General features: G+C 50.7%; 2 protein-coding genes across 6 annotated transcripts in view; one reads left to right on the top strand and one right to left on the bottom strand.

Moving 5' to 3' along the window:
• The window catches only part of MGAT5 (alpha-1,6-mannosylglycoprotein 6-beta-N-acetylglucosaminyltransferase), a 325,140-nt gene extending 320,372 nt beyond the window's left edge, over positions 1-4,768 (top strand). For all 5 annotated transcript variants that reach the window (XM_012502528.2, XM_030800826.1, XM_030800827.1 and 2 more), the window contains one exon: positions 4,221-4,768. In XM_012502528.2, coding sequence (XP_012357982.1) covers positions 4,221-4,419 — 199 coding nt within the window. In that variant the 3' untranslated portion in view covers positions 4,420-4,768. The remainder of the gene's footprint in view (positions 1-4,220) is intronic.
• A 6,569-nt stretch (positions 4,769-11,337) lies between these two features.
• TMEM163 (transmembrane protein 163) overlaps positions 11,338-15,636 on the bottom strand; it is a 257,298-nt gene continuing 252,999 nt past the window's right edge. The window contains exons 7-8 of the mRNA XM_003267591.3: positions 13,597-13,738; positions 11,338-12,339 (exon numbers count right to left, since the gene is read on the bottom strand). Of these exons, the coding sequence (XP_003267639.1) occupies positions 12,279-12,339; positions 13,597-13,738 (203 nt within the window). The 3' untranslated portion in view covers positions 11,338-12,278. The remainder of the gene's footprint in view (positions 12,340-13,596; positions 13,739-15,636) is intronic.

The following is a 15,636-nucleotide window of genomic DNA, read 5'->3' as shown; positions in this document are numbered from 1 at the left end:
GTCTGAAATTAATTCTCTGAACATAAGAACCCTGCTGAATAACTTGTTCATGCATTTGTAAATACTGATAATTTGTAAAACCCCAGCTATCTGGCAGTCTATTGAGTGCCGCCTCAGTGTGGAGGTGATCCTGGCCCATCCATATTCATAGCCAGTTAGCAATTTGCAGTTCCTGTAAGCCAGTGCTGCCTTTGCATCTCCAACTTGGAGCCTGCTTTGAGCTAAGTTTAAGTTCCTTTTTGAGTCTTTGGGTATCCATAGCGTTTAAGAACCGGCTGTCCTCACTCTATAGTATGACTTTAGTATATCACATCAGGGGAACCCTTTGGAGTGTCCTGTGTTGTCTTGAATCAGGGCCATTCAGGAAACCAGCCTCGAGTTCTTGTGCATGCAGGGTGCAAGGGTGCAGTTAAGCACTGAAGAGGCCACCACAAAGCACGCATGATGCAGGTGCGACTCACATCGTCCGGACAAGTCTTCTCCCAGACTGGGGTGGAGACTGGAAGATGGAGGCTCCAGGAAGTGCCAGGGTCCATTCCAGTGGGGCCCAGTGGAGAGGACCTCAGTTCCATACACAGGAGCATGTGTTCCTGGCCAGTTTGTAATTTTGCTACCTCTTAAAATTCTTTCTTCTAAAATGTTAAATTACTGGCAACTGGGGTTGCTCTGTGCAAAGAATTCTAAGCAGTACAGTCTAGACTGTGAGTGCTTTGGTACCTGAGAGAGGGAAGGTGACCCTTAGTAGGCCACCTGCTCAGCCCCACACCATGTTGCTGGGGAAGACAGTGGCCCCAGCCCCATCAGGCAGGGCCAAGGGCAGAAGTCATCCAGGGACTCTGGCAAGACCCGGAACTTTTTGGTAGAAGGTTCTGATTTGGTAATACTCCTGCTGCACTCAGAGCAGCCCAGTGGAGTCTTCGCCAGGTGGGACCTGGTGAGGCAGAGCTGGAATGAACAGAGCCCTCAAGAGAGGGGGCTGAGGGAGGGAAGGCACTCCAGGGAAGGGGCAGGAGGGAGGGGCAGGAGCAGCAGGTGAGACAGCAGCACTCACCTCCTGTCCAGCGCATCCTGTCCTGTGCATTATAGGTCTGTGTCAGGAAGGGACTGGTGGCTTCTCAGCCCAGTGCCTGTGACTTCAGGTGAGGAAGTGTAGCCAGCCCCATTGGAGGGGGCTTTGCCTCTTTTTATTCTTCAAGAGCTATAAATTGTAAACTGAGACCTGATGGGCCCAGAAACTTTAACTCCCATCTTGTAAGAAACTAGGAAGAAAGGAAGATGGCACACTGCGGTGGGGTCTCTGAGCAGGAGGATGTGAGTGTTTGTGAGACAGACAAGGCAGGGACAGAGAGGCAGACACAGCACCATGCACCCCCTGGAAAGGCAGGGACCGCACAGGGATTGAGGATCCTGGGCTGCAGAGGCTCTCTGGTCTCCATGTGCTCTAGCGGTTGGGGAAAGCTGCGTTGCCTCACTGATGACCTTTGCTCATAAGGATAATGGAGTCACCTTCCTGACTGCTCAGGCTGTGGGATGGGCATATGCATGCCAGTAAAAGGGAGAGCTCCCTGGGGGCTTAGAAGACACTGGCGCCAGGGAGTCGGTTAGAGCCCTGCATTCCACAGCCAGATCCATCAGTTAAACCCTCGAGGAGCTGCCTGGTGTCAGGTCTTACCTGTGGCCTGGTGAAGCATCTGCTGCTTGCGTACTCTGCGGTGGTCTCTGTGCATCACCCCAGGCAGGCTTCTGCTGCTGCAGCCTTAGCTGAATCCTGCTCACAGACACACACTCATGTGTGCTTCTACCCTGGGAGATGGTGGCCTAGAGCCTGAGTCCAGGTGACCCAGGGAGCGGGCAGGAGGGTTTTTCATGGCTCCTGACAATGACACTCCTCGCCATGGGGTCTGAGAGTCACCATAGAGATTTCTATGCTCTGGTTAGCAGTGTGCCAGCAGATGGTTTAAGTAAAGCCACAGCAGCTGCTGTAATTCACCTAAAAAAAAAGGTCATAAGTATAAACCTGTATCCCAAGGCCATGTTCCATATGTAAACTTGTCATTCAGAATTGAGTTTCAGATATTTTTCTCTTTGTTGTCCAGTTGAGGTATTCTGTGAAGGACCTGGTCTGCAAGTCTCTGACTCATTTTTCCTTTTAGGAAATCCATAAAAATCGACTTCCTGCCCTCTCCCTTCATGATTCATGACCTTAACTCCCTGGGCATCACCATCTCCCAGCTGGCATCAAGAGCAGGGGTGGTGGGGTATTGAGGGTGGTTGCAGCGCTCTCCTGGTGACTATGGGAGCAAGAGGAGAGAGTCCCACTCTCCTGAGCAGGCCTGGGCTCCTGGTGCAGTTCACACGTGCAGGAGGCACCGCAGGCTCTGAGGGAGGGAGGCCCGAGCACCAGTGACATGCTGAGTTCCAGAAGCAGTTGGGGCTTCAGCTGCAGCTGAGCAGAAGCCAGGCTGACAGCCTGGGAGATCTCACCAGAAGCCCCAGCAGATGTGAGGGGAATCACAGGATTAATGTTGGCAAGGGGAGGAAGGCCCCAGGCAGTTGGTTAGCTAGAGAAAGACAGAGCAGGAGTAGGAGAGAAAATGATGCTTTACAAACACATACACATATGCATACGCATGCACGCACAGAAATGCAAGTACATAAACATGATCTACACACATGCTCATGTACACACAGTTATGCATACATACACGTACAAGCCCATTTGGAAGCTTCCCAGAGGCAACGAGAAACCTCAAGCTCCCCATCCTCATCCCCTCCGTGTCAGCAGAAAAATGAGACTTCCATGAACCAAGTGAAACAGAAATGGTTGGTGTGTAAATTCATACCACTGGACAAGCAAGGGGGGAAGTGGTATAGCCCATCCGGTGTCTGCCAAGGCAGCGTGATGACGACAATGATCACGATCTTGACAACAATGATGGTTGCCATTTATCCACTTACTTAGAGCTTGACTCTGTCACATGCTGTAGAAGCACTAACTTAATTCCTGCAGTAAAGGATTATTTATCCCCATTCTATGGAAGGGAATCTGAGCCACAAAGTGGCTCACTCATTTGTCCAGGGCCACACAGCTCCTAAAAGACGAAGCCAGGACTCAAACCCAGGTCTGCCTGGCCCCCTGACACCACCTTCTCTGATATCAGGTACAGCATGGGTTCCCACCTAGCATTCATGCAGGACACCAGGGGAGGCCGCCGCCTCCTTTGGGAACCGAGGTGGATGGGAGCAGTCATCCCAAGTGGGAGGGAAAGATATGAGATAAGAGGCCAAAACTGTTGGGAATGGAAACATCAGAATATCCTTGGCCCCCCAAGCAGTGGTCCCAGCCAAAGGAAGAAAAGCCACCAGGCTCCACAGCCTGAGACCACTCAGCTGTTGGGAGAAGATGGCAGAGGAGGAAGAGCACAGGGCTGGGGAGAGAGGGCCTGGATTCAGGCCTTCTCTGCACATCCTGAAGCCTCAGTTCACCTGCCTCTAACTGAGATTACCATTGCCGTGGCTGAAGGGTGGCTGCAAAGACCCAGGGAGGCAATGCCCTGGGACAGCACCTTCTGTCTGATTGCTTTCCAGCAAGAGGCTAAGGCCATATAACAGGAATTTTTTTAAAGCCTTTAATTAAAAAGTTAAACATACTTAAAAAAAAAAAAACATGTAAATAATGCTTAGCTTTGCCCCACTCTCACTTCTTGGAAGCAGCCATTGCTAAGGCATTAGCATGTAGCCATCTCAACTTGCAGCCTTCACCTCCCGTGTGCACACTGTGGGCTGATTGCTCTGTGCTTCCCATTCTGGGACTCACCCTTCCCCACGATGACTCTCCGGCTCCTCTCTTCTCCCTCATTCTTTTTCAACGGCTGCAGAGAACTCTAAAAGCACAGAAGGGCCATGATTTATTTGGCCATTCCCTGCTTGGTGAGTATTTGGGTTGTTTCCAGTTTTTCTCCATTGCAGACAAAGCTTCACTGGGCAGCCTCAAACACACACCCCTGAACACACTCCCTGGTGCACACGTGCCTTCCTGAGTCTACATGCCTAGAGGTGGAGGATTGCAGACGCAGAGGGTGGGCACCATTTCATTTCTAAAGTAGGACAAGACAACTCAACATCCCCCCATGCTTCAGGATGGGGGCTCACAGGGCCAATGACGAGGACAGGCTCTGTCCCTTCATCACCAACCCTTGTGCCTTTCTCTTCCTCTTCAGGTACAAGGTGACCTGCCAAAGCTCAGAGCTGGCCAAAGACATCCTGGTGCCCTCCTTTGACCCCAAGAATAAGCACTGTGTGTTTCAAGGTGACCTTCTGCTCTTCAGCTGTGCAGGCGCCCACCCCAGGCATCAGAGGGTCTGCCCCTGCCGGGACTTCATCAAGGGCCAGGTGGCTCTCTGCAAAGACTGCCTATAGCAGCTACCTGCTCAGCCCTGCACCATGGTGCTGGGGAAGACAGTGGCCCCAGCCCGTCAGGCAGGGCCAGGGACAGAAGTCATGCAGGGACTGTGGCAAGAGCCTGAACTTTTTGGTAGAAGATTCTGATTTGGCATTGCCCTTGCTGCACTCCGAGCAACCCAGTGGAGTCTTCACCAAAACAAAACAAGAGCGTATATCAGGCCGGGAGCCTGGCTTGTCCCTAGCACAACATCATTTCTGTTTCTCAAGGAGCAACTGTGGGAAGACTGTCACTGCAGCTGCTCCAGGGCAAAAGAAAGTCTCAAGAGTCCTTTAAAACAAAACAGGAGGAATTGAGCTGATGGGAAAGAACTTTGGATGGGAACATTCCTAAACCCATTAACTTATTTATTCGGGTGGGAGGGAGGGGACCGCGGGAGGGAGAGGAGGGATTGATCACAGGCTTCTTTTATTTCCACTGTTAATCATCCACCTTCACTATACTGTTATTCTGTCTGCTTTGGGCAGGGTGCAGAGAGATACCATGTGCTGTGGGGCTGGTGGCCTGCTCAGGGACAGCCACGGGGACCTGGCAGCTCAAAACGGATGGCAGCAGAGCAAAAGAAACTTTTGCTTTGGAAGCACAGCCAAACTCCCCAGGGCATTGTCATAGATGGCACCTAGAGCATGGGCTGCCGCAGTCGGGGGGACGTGCCTGTGTTGTCCAGAGAGCCCAGCCAGGGACGAAAAAGGAGATGAGGCCCCTTTCCTCCATGTCCCCATGCCCAGACACATAGCTTGGCCATAATTTCTTTTAGAAGAAATACAGAATTGAGGGATTTTGGAGTTTCTGGTAAACTCACCCTCCCTCCAGCCCTGCTATGAGGAGGAAAGTAGAGATGAAGGACTCACGCTGCTCGTGGACTTGGAGAGGATTGTCTTTGAGCCAAGATTTGGACAGGAGTGAAGCCGGTCCATAAGAACTTGTGGCACGACCGGAGCTGGGCTCCTGACAGGTGGGTTTGTGTTGTGTCCCTTCTGATGGCACCAAAGTCCAGGGAAGCGGGGGGCGGGGGGGGGCGGCTCTTGATGTCTGCTGGGGGAGTGGGGGCAGCTCAGGATGAATGCAGTGCCCTGTCCTGGCTGCTCACCTGAGGGTGTAGCTCGCAAAGGTGGGAATCTGGTGCTGGCTTTTCCTTCAGGCAGGATCACTCTGATTTGTTTAATGAGTCATTAGGTTGGCCTGGTCAGAAACACTGGATCCCACCTTCCAAACTCTGGACCCCCCATGCTCTGCCTTTGTATAAGTTCCCACCCCACTGAATCATTGCTGCCATGCTCTGCACAAGTTTGTAAGTTTCTGGAAAGCCCCTGACATCTCCATGCTGATGTGAGTGAGCCCCCTTCTGCCTAATGTGAGCGGTTGGCGTCATCCACTTGGCCGCTGCTGGGCGCCTCAGTCGCTTAATGATGTGCTCTGCGCCGGGGCTTCCAAGTACCCTTCCTGCTAACAGAGGGCGGCCCAGTGGAGCCTCCGCTAGGCAGAACTGATGGGCAAGGCTTAATGGCTGGTAGCTTTCAGAATGTGAGGGAAAGGAAGAATTCTGCTTCATGGGGACTAGAGTTAGTGTGGGGCCTTCAAGTCTGGGAAGTTACATTCTGTTTCTTTCTCAGTTGCTACACAAATGTGCAGCCAGCCTTTTTACTTAGGCCCACTGAGATCCCTGCTCAGTGGGTCTCAATTGTACCTCCAGTCTAAGAGGAGGGTGGGGGGCACCCGGGGCCTCCTCCACTCCTTAGGTGGCCCCTGAGCACATCTGCCAGGGAGAGTACCATGAGGAGGCCTCTGCCCTGAGCATCATCACAGGGGTGCCTCCAGACCTCTGCTTGGGCCTAGGAAGAAGGGCAGAAGTCCAAAGGAAACCTTGGTGAGTGAGTGAGAGAGAGAGAGAGAGAGAGAGAGAGAGAGAGAGTGTGTGTGTGTGTGTGTGTGTGTGTGTGTGTGTGTGTGTGTGTAGGAGCCTGTGCATTTCTTTAAGCTTAAAGCAAGGGCAGTTTCCTGCAGTAGGAGGGCAGATGACTGGCATCCTTGCTGTAAGGAAGAGCTTTTTCCTTGTGAATGGGCCTCTTGGCTGTACCCTAGGGTGTGGGAATTTGCTAGAGTTCCCTGACCTGCAATCCCTGGGCCAGTGCCGCCCTCTCCTGGGCTCTTCCAGGAGCATTGAACACTGAGGATGTCAATTCAAGCATCTGACCAGCAGGGGGAGCCTGCAGGCCGAGCAAAGTTTAACCCACTTAGCCACTGCTACTTAAGCAAGGAAGTTGAAAAGTAACCTTAGCCCTGCCTTGTGTTCCAAAAGCTGCAAGGATCATTTGCTGGCTGTCCCTAAGTTCAGGGCCTCCCTACCTTCCCCTTCTTTTCCAAGTTACGACCCGCCCCCCCCCCCCCCCGGGCCAGACAGCCCAGAAGAGACTTTTCTGCCATTTAAAAATCCCTCTTCTGTCCCCCCCCAGTGCAGTATTGGCTGGAAGTGCGCCGGAGTTACACTGGCAGGGCAGCTGCTCTTGGAGCAAACAGGCTCACACTCCAGTTGTTTAGGGCATTATCTGAAGAGTCAGTGACCCCTGAATGTATACTGGCTCCCAGGCCTCCTCAGGCTTGGCCCAGGTCCAGTCAGTGATCCTGGAGAGGAAACGGGGGAGGCGGCTTCCAACTGCCCTGCATGGAAGAGGAGAGGAAGGTGCCCCTGTGTGTGGAGCCTGCGGAGGTTTTGCCATTGCTGATCCTGATAGAATCCTAAACCAATTTATAGCTGATAACAGTTCCATGGGGAGAGAAATCCTAAGTTATGATTAATGTTTTTCCCCGCTATAATATCTTGCCTGTTTTTTTGGATTATTTTCCCCATTGTGATCCTAAGCTCTTAAAAAACTTGAGGGAAAACATTTATCTAATTTACTAAAAGAGAAAGCTTTCCATTGAAAGGTAAATACTTTGAGGAGTAAAAAGACTTCTTTGAATGCTGGTAAACACCTCATTTGTTTTGTGTATGCAGTTTGATTTGCACATGTATAAGTGGAGATGCTTTTCATTTTTGCTTGGACTGGGTTTGTGTCATTGCTCATTACAGTTTGCTTTTTTGTGTGTTTGCTGTGCGTTTGGAGATATTAGTCAGTTTCTTTGGTGAGATTTGTTTCCTTGGTGTGCCTTTTCGCTTTTCTTTGGGGTTTTTGGAATCCGGATGCTGTTGAAGGGCAATAGCAGACTCCTCCAGCTAAGAGACAGGACATGTTCTTGAGCCACTGTAGCTGTTCAGGCTGGACACCAGAAGCTCCCTACAACCCCCGCGCCAGGCCATAGTGTGTATGCATGTGCACTTCCACCCGCAGAGGAGGGTGTGAAGCCTTGAGAACCTCAAGAAAGGGCTGGATTCTGCCATACCTTTGGGTCTACCTTGGGACTGCTGGTTGCCAGTGTGTCAACCGGCCTGTGTTCCCTGCCACCCATGCACTTGCTGAGGTGTGGCTGAGGCAGAATCATGTGAGCGGGTGCATCCAAGGAGTTCAGGGCCCTGCTTGGAGAAGAAATACTTTAGCATCATGAAAGGGAAAGAACGTGCACCCCTTTTTTGTTTCTTTAGTGAATGCAAGATTTAATGAAAGTGAATAATGAGCTTCCCCTTTGGGAGTGGAGCCCAGTTCAGCTCACTGGCAGGGTTGACATCGGTATGACGTGTTGGACTGAAACTGTATGTCTGTAGGTAGGTGTGTGCCTTTTAGGGCAGACCATGGTGGCCACCCCATTTCTCCAAGGTGGTTTACCTAGCTTGTGTATATAATTAGACATTGCCACCCTCACCTCTGGCCAAAAATTCTTGATTTAAAAAAGTCTATTTTGTTAACGACAGGCTCTGTTGTATGTGTTACTATCCCAAGCCTGGATTATTTTATTTATTTAAAAGTATTTTAATTTCCATATTGGCTTTATTCTAATCCCATCCATCCCTGTGGGGCTGCAGAGCATCTTCATGTGAGTAGACGGAGAGACATAAATAGATTCATGCTCATTTAGGAAGCTGGGAGTTTCGTGAAGCTGAGGGTGAGTTCCTGTGATTCTTGTTGGCTTCAACAAAAAGTGGGAGACCAAGTTTTTATAGCAAAAGACCAAATTAGCTGTAGAGTCTCGAATGCAGAAAAAAATTACCCTAGCTTTCTTAGCACTTAGGGTTTTGTGAGGATTCAATGTTTAGCACAGTGCTTGGCACATAGTAAGCCCTAGTAAATGTTAAATATTGTTATTAGTGTTTCGTAAAACTTGAGAAATAAAGAGCTGAGCTCATTCCCTTCCTGTTGATTCAAAAATAATACCTACATGAAAACGTGATTGCAAGTTGATTGAATGTTGTAGGAATTACTGGTTTAGAGTAGCCCAGTTCTCGGCCTACCCTGCTGGTTGGGATCTTACTGTATTCTTGAATGCACTGGTTTGAAAATATGCCAGACTTCAGCCCCCAAGGAAACAAGGCTGCAAGAATTTATGAATTCCAGCTGGAAAGGATAAAGGTGACCTTTGGCTAGCCACATACTGGACCTTACCCCACTGATGTCTTTCAGAACATTCCAAGGGTTTTCCTCAAGGAATATTTTTGAGCTAGAAATTAAAATGGGTTCTCTGGCAGACTGCACCCCTTGAGTCAAAGTTAACAGTATTCCTTTGAATGCAATAATGGAGGCTTTTCTGCATTAAGGGGGAAGGAATGACCAACTGAACTTACATTCCCCAGGCAGCTCCCTTTGCCGCCCCCTACAGGCTGGGGTGGCCCCTCCTGTCCTCAGGGATGGGAGTCCCAGGCTGGTTAGCTCTGCATGTTTCCATCAAATTAAAGGTTATTCCCTGGCCTGATCCCAGAGAAAACCAACCCCACCCTGCCAGCTGGGGGCAATAGGGCAGGGATTTTGGCCTCTCAGAACAGCTCCTAGAGGCTGCTCATGATTGTTTTCCCAAATCACCTAAATATCAGTTTGCTTTTTGTTCTGGGGGAGAGGATTTAGCCTCTTACTTCCCTGGTGGATTCAAAGTTTTATCTCCTTATCTCCTGCCCTGTCTTGGCACAACTCTAGATAGATTGCAGGTGTGGAATTTGCTGGAGTTTGGTGTCTTTTTCAAATTCCTTTGGATTCTGTTCCGCCAAATCAGCAGTCTCGTCCTGTGGATGCAGTGATTGGAATTTCCCATCTGCAAAGCATCTCTCTCTAGCCCAGATTTTGTGGAGCCTTAAGACACTCCCTCACTGCCACCCTGACCCCACAGCTGGAGAACCCTGTGCTTATATGGTGGGCAGGGCCATTGTTGATGGAGGATGGCGGGGGCGGGGTGGTGCTCAAAGGATCTGTGGTGCTGGAGGTCTAAATGCCTCTCAGGACAGCATGTCAGGAACCTCAGAGCAGCTTCACGTCTGCCAAAGCTGAGAGGGAGCGAACTTGGGAAGCATTTTGCTCACTGTCCTACCCAAGTATTAATAGCATAATAGTTGATGCCAAAGGAGATGGTGATGTCCCTTCCACTGTAGTTTATGTCACAACCTTGACGTCTTTAAGCTAATGGCCGTTTGCATCTGTGTCTTCAAACAGATCCTGGTTACAGCCATTTTCTGTGGTTCACTTCTGGGGTTAAGTAATGCAGGATTCTGCAAACAAGGTGTCGCTGTCCAAATGTACTGTCCTGGCATAGAGAGCACTGCTTTGTTTTCCACTGTTGTAGAGAAAACTAGGGAGAACTTTATTTTTCAATAAACTTTTCTTGTGTGACAGGTGGAAGTGATTTTTGGGGGGCGGGTGCATGCAAGGTCACCTCCAGAACAAAGCTGAGCTCCTGCCTAGGCACAGCCCCAGCACACAACTTCCCCCAGCTGCATTTCACGGTTTGCAGCACACTGTTGAAACTGCTGGTAGGAAGACAGGAAGGTGTATTTAAGGAGTGGAGAGGGGAAGGTTTTACTGCTGTGTATGCTTTCCCTTATATCACATCCACCACTACTCATGTTAGAGCACTCTCCTTGTGCTGCCTTCCCCTAGAAGGAAATTCAATTAGAAAGTGAACTGCTAGATTTTGAGAAAAATCTTGAAGAATGAGCTAATAAAAATAGCCCTATAAGGGGCTGAGCACCAGTGACCATTGGACCTAGAATAATAGATTTCTCCCTCTCCAGAGCAGCTGTTGAGCCAGGAGCAGCTGGTTAGGCAAATGCCCTGGAGACAGGGAAGGTCTAGTCCATGCCACACCCAACAGTTTGTCTGCAGGTGACACTGGCCCTCATCTGCATGGCCTCTCTGAAGCTGGCAGGCCTCCTGACTACTGCCCGAAATGGAGACCCCACGCAGTTCACATAGCGTGTTTGTTAGAACACAAGGGAAAGCCGAGTGCCTGCGTCTTGGGCAACGCTACCACTGTCGCTTCCCATCCCTGAGCTTCCATGATGTATATTAGACACAATGAGAAAACCAGCAGAAGAGAAACCTACAGGATCCTACACTTCCCAATCTTTAGTTCATGTTACATATTTATTAACATCCCCTGACATATTCCTCAGTACTGCTGGGGAAGCAACCTGAAAGCATGGTACTGAACCAAGGTTCCATGACCTCACAGGACAAACTCCCTTCACCGGCGTGGAGGGGAGACGGCCCCAAAGCTGGAGCAAGGCCTGGGCGCAGCTGTCCCTCAGCTCAGGTGCCAGGTGAGTGTGCGGCCCCTACCTGAGCGGTCAGAGAGGGCAGCCTGCGCCACAGTCCTTCAGGGTCTCCATGCTCGGTACCCCTAGGCACAAGCTTCCCCTCCCAGGTCATCCTTCAGCCACAGCGGAAAACCTGCCCGTGACGGGTCTCCCCATGTGTTGGTGCCGCACGGGGACGACTCCCAAAGATAGTGCCTTCCCGTGCCATACAAAACAGGTAAAGGTCTTTATTGGTCAGCCACTACTGCCCGGGCACGCAGTGGTGTGAGAGGTACAGAACGGTGCAGGTTGGGGAACACTCTACAGAATCTAAACCTACCGTGACATCAGCTGAGAACGTCATGTTCCTTACAGAGGGAGCGAACCATCTCTCACAGACTGTAATGTATCATTACCACGTAACACAGCATATAGATATATGCATATACGGATAGATTATTTATTACAAATAAACTGTAGTTTCACATCTCTCAAAATGGACCCAGTTTTCACATGGATGTTCAGGTTCTGAATGTACAAGAAAAGGTCATGTGCTTATTTAATTCGTCCATGCAAAGCTTATACGTATATCACTAAGTACTTTTAAAAAATAGAATGGTCTCCTTTTGAGCAAATCTGTTTAGATTTAGGATTAGTAAAACAGTATGAAACTAATGAGATACACCGATAGAAATTAGGAAGTGACATACTGATTCTGGGCATGTAAAGGGTGAGGGGTACAATCTTCCCTTAAGACCTGCAGGGAGAGGAGAGACGGAGTGGCAGGGCCACCCCCGCTGGAGGAGGGGGGTCTGCTCAGTCCTACGCAGCGCAGGCTCAGAGCACCACCGAAGACCTTTCTGCCCAAGATCTCATCCTACCCATGAGAACCATCATACTCCAGAGAATAGAAAACGCCAGTCCCAGCGGGAGACGGGGAAGCAGGTCCATTCCTATGGGCACTGTCCTAACATGTTTGATGATGGGGGCAGCAGGTGATGGGGGCAAGGTAGATCCACCTGGCTGGGCAGACCTTGTCTTGTAATGACAAACCACGTGAAAGAAAACTTCCAAAAAGAAACCAGATGTTCAGTTAAATATTGGCACCCTTTGCCTATGTGGAAACTCCTCATCTCGATGGTCTCATGCGGACGCTGGCCCCCTTCACTCAAACATCTCGTAGTGACGCGTCTGCCTCACCCTCGGCACCATGTCGATGAGGAGTCTGCAAAGACGAAGACAGACAAGGTCACCTCCACGGCATGGGGCTGGAGCGCTTGGGGAAGCATATTTTCATTTTTTTTTTCTGAGATAATTCACATACCATATGAAATTCACCCTATGTGACTCGGTGGTTTTTAGTATATTCATCCATTTGTGTTATCTCAGAAACCCCATGTCTACTGTACCATTCACTCCCCATCCTCCCCACGCCTGACGAGAAGTACCCTCCTTCTGGCCTCTATGGATTTGCCTATTGATATTTTATATAAACAAAATCACATAACAAGTGGCCTTCTGTGACTTCCTTCATAATATTTGAGGTCCATCTATGTTGGAGCGAGTATTAGCACTTCATTCCTTTTGGAATTAATAAGAGTCCACTGCATGGATCTACCGCATTTATCCATTCATCTGTTAATGGACAGTTGGGTTGTTTCTGCATTTTGCCTATTGTGAATAACTCTGCTGTGAATTTCATGGACAACTTTTGGTGTGGAGGTTTGTTTCCATCCTCCTGCAGTGTATACCAAGGATTGGAAGTGCTGGGGCAAATGGTAACTCTGCGTCCATGGCAGCACCATCGCCCATTCCCACAGCCATGGATGAGGGTTCCACTTCCGCCGCGTCCTCACCGACGCTGGCAGTTGTCCCTCTTTTTGCTGATAGCCATCCTACCTTTCCTTGAGCAATGGAAGCATTTTAACATTTAAAAGCACAGCACCCCTTAGAAATGGTTCTCTGAAAGGCCAGCTCCAGCCTGGGTGCTGAAGTCCGCATCAGTGATGCCAGCATGGCCTTTCTGCACTGGCTAGGCCCCTTTTGCAAGAAGTCCCCTTAAGGCTAGGGATGCGGCCTCTGGCCAGGACACTGTTGCATCCCCCATTTGTGGCAGGAGGGGCTCCACTTGTGAGGAAACCACACAAAGGTGCTTCCCTGGGGCATCATGAAGACTGTCAGAGAGGAAGGAGCATAGATGTCAGGACACGAAGGGTCCTAAAGGCATCAGACAGAAGTTAAGGAGTGCCTTTGTGGCTTAAAGGCCTGATACCTCTTGTCCCTGCCTCACTTCTGTGCCAGCCCCAAGGATATCTGACCCCTGCTGGTCGCTTTTCCAGTCACCTGACACTGGTCAGGCTCAGGAGGGGCACAGGTACAAAATGTGACCTTCAGAAGCCTGTCATTTCCTGACTGGGGAAGGCGGTGGAAAAGGGACACTCCTAGCTGCCAGGAAAGCAAACAGGAAAGCACAAGAACCTACTTGACCCCATAGGCAAATATGGTGAGGCCGATCAGAACGCCGATGCTGCCGTCCAGGTACCAGACCGCCGAGTCATGCTTGAACACTTCCGCGCTCAGAAGAATGGAGAAGCCCATCACGCCCCCCACGAGGGAGTTAAACCCTGCAAAGGAAGTGGAAAGAGGCTAGATGGCAGTGCCAAACAATCCAAGAAAATCACCCAAATGCCAGTCCTGCCTCCCCATAACTGGAGCATGTGCCGGAAGGAACGGTGCCCAAAGCTCTCACGAGTGATAGCCACCACCTGGGCCCATCAAGTCTCTGCTCAAATGTCACCAGATACCTCCCAGAATAGAGCCGTCACCCCCACCATCATCGTGTACCTGCTTTCTCTTCTGGGAACTGACGCCATGTGTGGTTTATAGCTGGTCTCGCCCGTGCCCGCTAGAATGCAAACCTCCTAGAGGCAGGGGTGTGGTTTTCTGTTGAGTCCACAGTCCCCAGGATAGTTTCAGGCTCACAGTAGACATTCAAATACTTGGGGACTCATATCTGAGTGTCTGCTGGGCCAGATTCCGAGTTGGGTGTTCAGGATGTGCGGTTACCTATAAACCTTCTCAATCCTGTGACGTCACATTATCATCATCCCTATTTTCCGATGAGAAAACTAAGAATGAGGTTAAATACATTGATGGAGGTTATCCAGATTGAAAGGGCTGGGATTCTACCCGAACCTGCATCCTTCCCCCCACCCCCCAAGTCTCCTCTGAGTAACCTGAGGTTTTTTCCTTTCCCTCCAGAAGAGAAATGTAAAGTCTACTATGCTAAGTTTTTTGCAAAGTATTGGCTACATGGTTGGAGAAATGGCCATAAAAACAGAACTGGAGCTACTAGATAGTGACTGCCATCTCCTTTCACACAGCAGCCCACTGGGGCTCCCAGCTTACATGTGATACTTCTACTTTACCAGAGCCGTCAAAGGCCACATGGGAAGGGAATGGCTTAAGGTAGCTTCTGGGGTCTCCCTGTGAAGGACACCAGCTCCTCCCCTGCCCCAACACACTGGTGGCCCCAAGAGAAGCTCCAGGTCCATGCTGCCCAGGGAGGCCCTGCCAGTAGGTTTGTGTAGGCCCGTAACCTCCCACACCAGGCCCGGCTTCCCCTGGGGCAGAGGAAGTTTGCCAGGCAAGGGTGACCTGAGCAAACCTACTCAGGATCCAAGGCAGGGATGCAATGGCCGCTCACAGGAATAGAAGATGAACCGCGGGCCTGCAAGGGCACCCCAGGGACTGGCCTGTGCCCTGCAATGCACTTGGCAGCACGCCCTTCTCTCCCCTGTGCTCAGGACACTAGGTTTGGTCGAGGATACCTCATATTCCCCACACCACATCCACCACCCGCCTGTAACTGTTCCTGTAACAGGAACAAGGGCTGGTTCTTGCGATGCTCCTCCCTCCCTCCTTCCCAGGAACAAGGGCTGGTTCTTGCGATGTTCTTCCCTCCCTCCTTCCCAGATTGGATCGGATCGTTCCTACTGGGATTAACCCACCTTCCCATCCCCAATGAACTCTTCTTGGACCCCACGCCTCCATCTCCTACTGGCCTTCACCAAACCCGCAGAAGAGTCTGCCTGCTGCCTCCACACTCACACCTCCCTTCTGCCCAGGTTCCCTCCTCCCCCAGCCCTTCCCAAAGTCAAAGTCATCCTCATCCTGCTACCTGCAGTGGTGACAGGCCCCTTTTCGCTGGGGGTCACATCCCCAGCCTCACACCCCCTGAGGCTCCTCCTGTCCCCTTTGCTGGGTCCTCCCCTGCATCCCCACCTGAGTGTCCCAGGCTCTGTCCTCTGAGCTGGCCCTCTGCCAATCCATAAGCCCTGCTCCCCTCAATTCCCAGCTTTTGTCCTGAACTTTGACCTCAGGCACAGGCTCCTCATGGAAGCATCTCAGACTGACCACAGCCATGACAAAGCCCTGGGCGCCGCCTCGCCCTCCGCTGCATGCTCTGTAGATGGGGCCACCAGCTGCAGAGGCCAAGATTCTAGGAGCCCGTCTTCCTATA

This window comes from Nomascus leucogenys, chromosome 20 (genome assembly GCF_006542625.1).
Source record: "Nomascus leucogenys isolate Asia chromosome 20, Asia_NLE_v1, whole genome shotgun sequence".
NCBI lineage: Eukaryota > Metazoa > Chordata > Mammalia > Primates > Hylobatidae > Nomascus > Nomascus leucogenys.
The sequence above is the reverse complement of the archived record's forward strand: the minus strand, read 5'-3'. Positions and strand labels throughout refer to the sequence as shown.